Source organism: Cottoperca gobio, chromosome 1, assembly GCF_900634415.1.
Source record: "Cottoperca gobio chromosome 1, fCotGob3.1, whole genome shotgun sequence".
In the NCBI taxonomy this organism is placed as follows: domain Eukaryota; kingdom Metazoa; phylum Chordata; class Actinopteri; order Perciformes; family Bovichtidae; genus Cottoperca; species Cottoperca gobio.
Window position 1 is genome coordinate 13,221,292 of NC_041355.1, and position 10,231 is coordinate 13,231,522.

At 40.8% G+C, this 10,231-nt stretch overlaps 1 protein-coding gene across 1 annotated transcript in view; it reads left to right on the forward strand.

The window, feature by feature from the left end:
* The first annotated feature begins 235 nt into the window (after window positions 1-235).
* The window catches only part of pik3r6a (phosphoinositide-3-kinase, regulatory subunit 6a), a 10,730-nt gene continuing 734 nt past the window's right edge, over window positions 236-10,231 (forward strand). Inside the window, exons 1-5 of the mRNA XM_029434785.1 lie at window positions 236-1,089; window positions 5,513-5,633; window positions 7,042-7,115; window positions 8,060-8,174; window positions 9,932-10,002. Of these exons, the coding sequence (XP_029290645.1) occupies window positions 1,011-1,089; window positions 5,513-5,633; window positions 7,042-7,115; window positions 8,060-8,174; window positions 9,932-10,002 (460 nt within the window). The 5' untranslated portion in view covers window positions 236-1,010. The remainder of the gene's footprint in view (window positions 1,090-5,512; window positions 5,634-7,041; window positions 7,116-8,059; window positions 8,175-9,931; window positions 10,003-10,231) is intronic.

The window sequence follows — 10,231 nt, forward strand, 5'->3', positions numbered from 1 at the left end:
GCTGAGACGAGGAAATGACTCTTGTTTTTGTTCTGCAAGATCTGTTTGTCTCCCAACCGCCGTACTCCCGGCGAATCAGCCTTCAGCCGACGGTGAAAAAGAGGCAAGGGTACGAGTCGTTTTCTCACTCCTGCCACTTTGGATTCAATCAAAACAAACTATCACAACGTGCAGGGATCATGGGTGTAATGTTGACATTGCCCCGAGTCTGCCCAAGTAAGACAGCTGTACTTCTTCTCCCTCTGTACTGAGGGCAGACTGGAGCTACAGTGTCTCACTGTCGCCTCTAGAGGAACAAGTGGTATTACAAGACTGGACGGAGCGGCGCTAGTCAGCTAGCATGCTGAAATCAGTAGTCACAATACACAGACGTCTTTGACAAAACATCAACACTGTTACCTCTTCACATTCTGTTGATAATGTTAGTCCATAGTGTTATAGTTTTAAGTTTAGATGCTGCATATCTTACACATTGAGCCTTAAAAAATATCAAATAAATAAAATAATTTTCCCTGAAGTGTATTGCATTAGAAGTGTAGAGTAGCAGGAATGGGAATACTCACGTAAAGTACAAGTACCTCAACATTGAACTCAAGTACAGTACTTGATTACATGTACACCAGAATAAACAACGACCTACTTCTGAGCTGATTGAAAACAGGAAGTGGTTTTGAATAGTTTCACTTTGTGAACCCTCCCTTGCTGTAAGTGCGTCCAGTGGCTACCAGATGGCGCTATTTAGTTACTATGTAACCAGCATGAGCACTGGTTACCACAGGGAGACTGCTGTGCGCTGCACGCACACCGACACCTGCCACAGCTGGTGGGGACCGCTGGAGCATCTCGCTCCCTCTGCCTCTACAGGTTGGTGTCTGACTGGCGGTGACTCAATGAAATACAGCAACAAACTGAGACTGCAAGACCCTCCCCTGTAGTTTCCCATCGGTGTTTCTCAGCCACCGCAAGTGGAAGCGTAAAGAGAAGAGAGGAGAAGAGCAGCTGCGGGACCGATGGAGAAGAAGCAGGGATCCTCTCTTCAGTACGGTTCACTGGAGCGCACTGAATGGAGCAGAGACACCAACAAACCAGGTTACCTAAAAAAACTAAAAATGCAAAATGTTACATCTATTGACTGTGTTTAAAGGGACCTTTCTGTTTATATGTTGTATCTCCTACAATATCACTCTAAATGATCCTAATGTGTTACTGCACTAAATGTTCTTATTACCTTAACATTGCTACATGGAGTTACAGTGTCTTTGGTATTGTGACCTCAATTTGTTCCATTTAACTGTTTATTTTACCACATTATCTTTGGCATCACCACTATATTCCTGTAAGGCTGTTTTTTTTAAATAGTTGATAGAAGCAATCAATGTATTTGTCTAGTTACAGTCCAGGCAGCTGCTCCACAAATGTCAAGAATCCACAGGTGTTTGGTCCCCTAGGGTTTGTGGGCTCATTATTCAGGGTCCTGCACCCCCAAAGGATGAATAATGACACACATGGGGGACTTGGCTGAATTATAACTTTCAATAGACTATCATGTCAGAAGAATAGATTAATTAAAACAGTATCAATCACAATTACCTAAAGCCCAGGGTGATAACTTCAGAGATTTTGTCCGATAGCCAAACCCCAAAGACATTCGATTTGTAATGATATAAGAAATGCAGCAAATCCTAGAGAAGGAGAATACAGAATGTTTGACATTTTTCTTCTCAGTTATAGTCCTCTATTGCTGATATAATTGTATGAATTATGTTCATATCATCATCATTGAGGTTTTTTGGTCATGCCATGTATTAAGTGTATTGATGAAGTAGAGCTGGTGGGAAGTTTGCAAAGTTGTGCAGAATCTCCCCCCCCCCCCATTCGTCCGCTACCGTCTCCTCTTCCCTCCAATTCCACCTCTTGGTCTCTAATCTGGCTGATCTGTCAGTATGGTGTTCTACCTCATTAGGTGTAAAGCACATTGTGGCAGTGTAAAAGAGAGGCTTGGAGTCGGCGAAAAGACTGCAAACTGAGCTCATGATTGTAATTCACATATTCAGGGGTCTGTATATGGAGAGGTTCAGGGTTCGGGAGGTATTGGGCGAACTGAGGATAAGCAAATGAGTTGAGAACTGTGTGTGAGATAGATAGAGAGAGAAAAGGGGAGAAAATGTAAAGGAGGGAACATTTTCGAGAGGTCTAGCGATGAGTCATTACTGCTCAGTGGCAGAATAACGTGTCCTAGAGAGCCTCTGCAGCAGATCATGTTGTCTCTAACAATGTATGGCTATACTAAACCACGTTTATGACAACATGTTATACATTTTCAGCTCACAGTCCCAGTGTTTCAGTCAGCAATATGGGAATCGGCAGTCATAGTTATTGAAGCTTGTCTGTTGTTTTGGCAGGAAAACAAGTGGTGAATGAACAATAATGCATATCTGGTAGTGGCTGAGCTGTGATGTTGTGTCAGCAAGCTGATCCTGTTTGTTATTATTCAGAGCTTTTCATCTGTTTTTATGAATAAGGTGCTACTGCTGACACATTATCATTCAGCATCTATATTGTAATGAGTATGTGGTGTGAATACAGTGTGGTGAGATTGCAAAGAATGAGTGTCTTTCTTTCTTATCTGCTTGTGAAATATGCACACTCTTCCACATACAGTAAGTGAACTGTATGAAGTTAGAAGTTATCTTTACATTTACTTGTCTTACTGACTTGTCACAGCAGAAAAGCACTAACGAGGGCTGCCCTCCAGTAATTATTGCTATTATAGTTTTAAGGACCAAGTAAGGATTAAGCAAAACAAAAAACACCACCAAAAGTACAACATTTGTAATTTTGTGAGAAGATGTTAAATGTTCTCAACATTCACATTTTATGTGGGAAACAAATGATTGGTATGTTGTGGCTGCTTTATCTCAGCTGTGGGTATTTATTTTTCACGTTTAAAGATGTAAATGGCTTTGCTATTGGACCTACGACCAACAATAACAACAGTGTGTTGATTAAATGATTATTTTTGACATTTCTTGGGAATTACACTCATTGCTTTATTGCCGATAGTTTAATGAGAAAGCTGAAACCTCTGAAGTCTGTACAATTAGTACGGAGGTGGAGCATGGAGTCAATTAGCTTAGTTTAGCATAAGATAAGATATACTCTATTGTTCCCAAGGGGAAGTTTTGCTTGGGCAATAATGCTACAAACAGCTGCAGTCAATTAAAATACAATGTGTTGCTTACAAGACGAGATAAGATAAAGAAGCGTTCTCACAAACGTGAGCTGTAAAGATGTATTTTTTAACTTTGGACAGAGTCAGTCTACCAGTTTCTCCCTGCATCTGGTCTTTATGCTAAGCTAAGGCTAATTGCGTTATGGCTCTAGCTCCAAAGTTAGGGATTTGAGAGTTTGATCTTCTTATCTAACATTAACTCACTGCAATAGAAGAAATAAGCACATTTCCCTTGGTGTCAAACAGTTGTTTAACATTTTAGAGAGAAGCAACAAGCTGCTTATTTATGAGGCAAACACATTGTAATTCTCAAATAGAAAGTGAATACAATTTCAGTTTTCTTTAGCGAGAAATAATATTTGAACTGAGTATCCTTAGAAATTAGGCAGATTTGGTACACTACCGACACATATGGGAAGTTACAGATAGTTCCAGTCTTTTTATAGTTTTAATCTAACTCTACAGTTCTATACTCGCTGCAACGCTTCCCTCAGTGCTTTCTCCTCTGAGATGTCAAGGTTGCGTTGACACTACATTGACGTCAGCCAGATTTGTCATAGTACAGAGTGTCTGTGTGAAGATGTGTGTCTGTACTTCAGGAACCTTTTTTTATCTGATACACAAAGCAGACTGCAGTTGCAAGCCACCAAACAAAGCTCTAATGCCAGCAGAGATACAAGTCCATCTAAACCAGCCATTATCAGCAAGCATGGTTAATGCTTCTCACTGTGCTTTTATTACGAACCTGAGTTCATACAATACCTATTTGAATAATTATGATCCACTTCTATTCTGCCTACTACACACTAGTGCAGAGGACATGTCTTTACAGCACTTTGAAGCCAGTCAACCTTACCTTCCCCAAGGCTAAATGTGACCAGAATAGATATATTACATACTAGAGCTCTACTAAGTAATGGTGTGTGTGTGTATAAAGAGGAGTAAAGGGCCTCGGGAGGACTCTCTGTAGGTTTTGGTATTCGTATGCCGCTCTCTGCAGGGAAGGGACAGTTATCCAGGACCACTACAGTGCAAAATGGGACCATTTGAGAGCAGGCAGTGTTGATTTTCTACAATTGTAAAGTCGGGACTGCCACTACGTCTTCCTTCAGGAAGGCCAACAACACTTGGATCTCAGGGTACATTAAATCTGTTGTATATATTTTGATTTGCATGGCAAAAATACTTGCTTTGCAGTTAAATGTTTGATATGCTGCTGGTCTTTGATTCTATTGCAGCTGCTGCGGCAACTGTGTGAAGTGCTTTGATGTGTTTTCATACCATACAAACATTTCCACAGACCTTGGGTCAGATTCATTCAAAAAAGTATCGCAGAGCTGTTTGGAGCACGCCCACACAATGTTTTAATTTGTGTCTTAGATAAGTCCAGCAGACGCTATTTTATATTATGTGCTTTACTTTAGATTGGGGATTATATTTATATTTATTATATTTATATATGTGTGTTTTATTTGAAAGGATACAGTTTTATTTGAAAGGCTACAGTTAAAAAGAGAAATACAGGGAGTGGTGTGTGGAGTGACATCCATAATCACACATATTGTGTTAGATAATACTGTTTCCAAACCATTAAGGCATTCTGTCTGCAGTATATGATTATTCATTTGCTTCACCTGCTGCGTATATTATAAAGACTTGTTTCTTCAGTATGATACAATATAGACTTTTGTAAATTTCATTCTGTGGTTCAGATTCACATACAGTATGGCTTTCTTCCTTTAGAAAGAAAAACTGCCCTTTCTAACAGTTGCTTTGTAATTGTATCATGTGGAGTTTCCTTAACTGTTAACTTGTAACATGCAACATTAAACATTAAACTACCACTGTGTTTAGGTCTGCCACTGATTACATTGATTACTTGCAACTGTGAAAACTGTGTTTTGGAAGTATAGAACTGCAACTAACTTACTTTCATTATTCATTACTTTACTGGTTATCTTTCCAATTATCGGATACATACATGCTGTGTGTGTGTGTGTGTGTGTGTGTGTGTGTGTGTGTGTGTGTGTGTGTGTGTGTGTGTGAGAGAGAGAGGGAGAGGGAGGCATGTGAATTGTGCCAACCACTGACACATGGTAATTTGGCTGTGACGCTCTGTTCCTCATCAGGCATTTCGTGGATTTCAAAATACATTTGCTACAGTTTAAAGTGCACAGTTATTGTTCAGCAGTGCCAACTTGGATGTGTGCCTGCCTGTCTCTGTATAGTATTTGTCAGCTAAAGAAGTGCCCTGTTTCTGTCTCGCTCTCTCTCCCTCAGACGACGACGTGGTGTCCATGGCGGACTCCACCATCACCACGGACGACATTGAGGGGGAGCTGTTTAAGATTGACAGGATCAGAGACGTGCTGGTCAGGAGGGAGTCAGAGCTCAGATACATGTGAGTGGCTCAACAACACCAACACATTGATTCCATTTAGTGTCATCGTGGCTGTCATCTACAGCCAGTGTGACTACCGGAGAAGAAACAATAATAGCGACCCCAGATTCCAGATTTACAGTAGAAGGGTAAAAGCATTATTATGTGTAATGCTGGTCTGAGTGCCAGTGCAGGAAGTTTGTACCCCTTCACAGATCGGGTTTGTTTTTATATTTTAACCATGATCTTTCCAGCGGGGTCTCTTAAAATGTTTGTTCCTTTTCCCTTTTACTAAACCTAACAAAGTAGTTGACCACATGTTAAAAACTGTGACTGTAACCCGTAACTGTAATTATTCAATCAACCCATAGTGGACAAATGAGCTCCTCACTGGAGAATTGCATCTATCTTCAGGCTTTTCCCACAAAAAGCAGTTCAAATCATTTAAGCTATTTTCCCATTTAGGAGCACACCCTGGTATCATAAAACATATCTCTGAGCAGCATTACCCTCTGTTATCTCTCCTCATTTATCTCCATCACACCCTGTGCTGGCCCTCATTATAATTCCAATGGCTTTACCTTGCGCTAAGCAGGCTAATACATGTATATTTATTCCTCTACTCCTCTGAAAGATGGGCAGTAATGCTGCTCAGAGAGCGGGGAGAATATGAGGAGTGGCGTGTGTGGGGTAGCAAGCAAGAGTCAGGCAGATGAAATGAGAATGAGAGACTGGAGGAGGAAGAGGAAGAGGAGGTGGTGGTGGTGGTGGAGGGGAAGGAGATGGGCACCTTTTTTCCCAAGTTGTGTTTTATTTTGGTAAGTTGGATAAAACATATCATTTGTATTTAAGACCTAATGGCCATTTTCTCCACCTACATGTCTGTGTATCTCAGTATCTCACAAGACAGGTAGATGAGGCGCGGTGGCAAGGCTCTCTCTGCTGGCGTTGATGAATGTGTGTGAGTGTGCGTCTGACCCTGGAGTGTGAGTGCGAGTGCGAGTGCGAGTGCGAGTGCGAGTGCGAGTGCGAGTGCGAGTGCGAGTGCGAGTGCGAGTGCGAGTGCGTATGTGTTTCTAAAAAAGACTCAGTTGCTGTGATGCTGGGTCACGTGAGAGCGTCTGACTCTGCAGACTCTGGGGTCTTCCATCCCACCTCAGTGTCAGTAATGATCCGGGGCCGTTGAAAGAGAGAGCGCGTGATACAGACAGAGGCGGAGTGAAAGCTTTCTGGCTCAGAGGCATTTCTCGTCAGAAAAGATTGTGTCATCTCCTGTGTGAATTATAAAATCAATATGAAGCTTTCTGTGTTTGAATTTTGTTTTGAGTTTCCACTCCTCTTTACCCTTTAAAGAAGAAAGGGATGTGCAGCATGTCCAGTACTTACATAGGTGTTTGTGTGCTTCTTTTGTTCCATCATGTCTGTGCAGGATGGATGACATTCAGCTGTGCAAGGAGATCACTCGTCTGAAGAAGGAGCTGCAGAAATTAGTGTCCATACCAGGTAGAAGTCCTCTGGATATTAACAGCTGTTGATGGATAATTGAAGCAGGCAAAGAAATGAAAGGGAAAGGGAAAGACATTTTGGGAAATAAGCTTATTTGCTTTCTTGCCTAGAAGTAGATGAGAGGATGTATGACACTCTCATGACTGTAGGCGGAATATGAAGCTGAAGCAAACTAAGCTATTTATTTATTTATGGTTTATGTGATGGGGCAGATACAATATACATAGACAAACTGAAAATCAGCTATCCGATGCAAGTATCATAGTGTGTTTGCAACACCCAACGACATGGATGTCACAAAAGTAAAAAGAAAAGTCTTGCACAAACATAAATCTAAAATCAGATGTGTCAAAAATCAGAAGCAACAGTTTACCCGTCCACCCGGCCCTTCTGTGCAATCGTGTCGCTTTTGTACAGATTAAAGAAACAAGACACATCATGGTAACTTGTCAGCTTTAGAGGTAAGGGTATGCATATGCCAGGCTAACCTTTTTACCCTGCTTCCAGTGCTAAGCTAAGCTAATAGCCTCCTGTACACACACCATCTCACCGTCCAGGGAGAAGGATCCTTCCTCACTTGCTCTTCCTGAGGCTTTTCCTTATCCTAATCAAGGGTCTAGGGAGTTTGTATGCTTTACAGATTGTTAAGCCACTTCAGGCAAATTTGTGATTTGTGATATTGGGCTTTACAAATAAAATTGACTCAGCTTTGCTCCAGCCTCATTTTTAATGCACAGACCGTGAGAGTGATATCAACCTTCTCATCCAACTCGCAGCAAGGAAACTAATAATGATTGTATTTCCCAAAATGTCTGTTTCTTTTAAATAAATAGATTCCTTATAACATTATTTATTCTTAAATGTATTTGTTTAATGCCCCATTATATTTGTATTAAAGTAATCTGGGACAAACACTAGATACTCTGTGTCTTGTGCTGCAGATAATGACAAGTCCAACGAGGACCGGCAGAAGGAAGAAGAACTACTGCAGCAGATCCACAAGCTGGTCGAGACCAGAGATTTCCTGGTGGACGATGTGGAGTTTGAACGACTCAGGTGCGCTTCTGCCTCTGGTTTCATTACAGCTTGGTTGGAGTCCTTTGGTCGTCTGTCACTAAAGGATGTGAATGAATAATTGAAAATCAAACTGTGCATGCAAAGCCACCAGATAGAGATGCAGTGCACATATAGGCGAGTACTCATGCAGTGTCCCAGAAAAGCATTTAGGAAATTATTTGCCCAAGAAGAAAAGAAAAGTATTTTTAGGAGTACAGATCTTTGATAACGTTCATTAAAATTCTTGTTATGACTGATAGGGCTCAAATTGGAATATCGCTCCAAGTCACTAACGCTGGTAAAGTTGTCTCTCAGTTCAGTATCATCCGTATGCACGCTTCCACAAAGTCACCCCATTGCGCTCTATTAAAACACTGGAACATTTCCGATGGCACAGCGCTGTGAGAGAGTGCACCACAGAGCGCACAGCAGAGAGCCATTTCAATTAAAGATGTGTCAGCATGTGTCAGTGAGTACCGCAAGATGAGTAGAGAAGATTGGTTTGAGAAAAAAACAACCAAAAAACAGTTGACTATTTATTTCGTCATGTTCAGGTGCACCAAGCCTCTTAAATGTGCTGCTAGTTGTTGATGCTTTGTTGATACGATGAAGAGAAACCGTTCTGATCCATTCTGACACTCCTTCACCACACATGTAATACAAAACACAACGGGGCACTTTATAAAATATTAGAGGAAACCGTCAAAGGAAGGCAGGTTGACTTGAACGTTGTATTTTCTTAATGCAGAGATGTCAAAACATACGTAAAATGTAATTAAACTGCTCTTTCAGTGTCGTTTTTTGTGTTTTTCATGCACTGATAAAGAGCTTAAACCACTGTATTCAGCTTGCTCTGCTTATTTGTTGACTATGGTACAGCATAAACATCCTCGCGGGTTCTTTAACTTGACACTCAACTTGCAACCTAATGTGACTTGACAGTGGACAACCAGTACGTTTTTAGGTTAACTCGTCTCCAGTCCAACTCAGACAGCATCAAGCATCGTTAGTGTGTGTGAGCAACACTTTGTGTTGGCAGCTGACAGCATGCTGTGAAAATGCTGATAGGCTGCTGCGAAGGTGAGAGGCAGGAAGCAAGAGAACAACAGTGAGGTAATGGATCGCAGAGAGGAGAGGATGTGATGCCGCTCAAGGCCATGTTGTTCATGCTGATAAATATAGAGCTCTTTCTATTGTTATTTCTCTCTTTTACCCTGACTGTCCCTAACAAGAAAATCCTGTCTGGGGTTTTTATGTTGTGGTTTTTATTTTAGAAGCAAGACAGACCTGGTGGAGTTAGCATACTCCGTGCAACGGAACATATCAGATATCAGTGTACAGTATGTGCCACATACATTTCATATAAATCACTAGACACTACAAACATCCAAATACTCAAACATGCAGAGCATGTTTATCCATTCTAAGATTTAAGATTCAAGATTTATTGAATTTACCAGTAGAACCGCTCTGACTAAATGTAATATGTTCTAAGAGGCAGAGCTACAATAAGTTTCTTATGCAGTGCAAAGGTGTTTCGTCTCTCCACTTAAGTAGAATCAACCTTCTCTGAAATGTTCATTCAGTACTTGTGGACTCGATGGCCAGCAAGTGTAAAGTAGAGACCATATGTGGCCCTCTACATCTGTGTAACAAGCGATTCCTATCAGGTTTTTTGTGATCGAAGGCGATGGAAGACTTTAAATTGTAGTGCTTCATGTAGTGTATTTTATCTTAATCTTTCTCGATTTCTACAGGGAAAAAGAAGAAGATAAAGAAATGGCTGATTTTCTGAAGTCCAAATTCCCAAGAAATATAAAGAAAAAAGGTATTTAAGCATAAACAGAGCTGCAACTTTGTCTGTTTCAAGGTAAAGTCCTGCATTCAACTTCACTCAAATACAAAAGTATACGCATGGAAATGTACTTAAAGTACCTAAAGTAAACATACTCATTATGCAGAAGCATTTCAGAATCATATATTGTATCACTGGATTATAATTAGCAATTTGCTAAGTAACTAGTAACTAAAGCTGTCAAATAAATATAGTATATAAG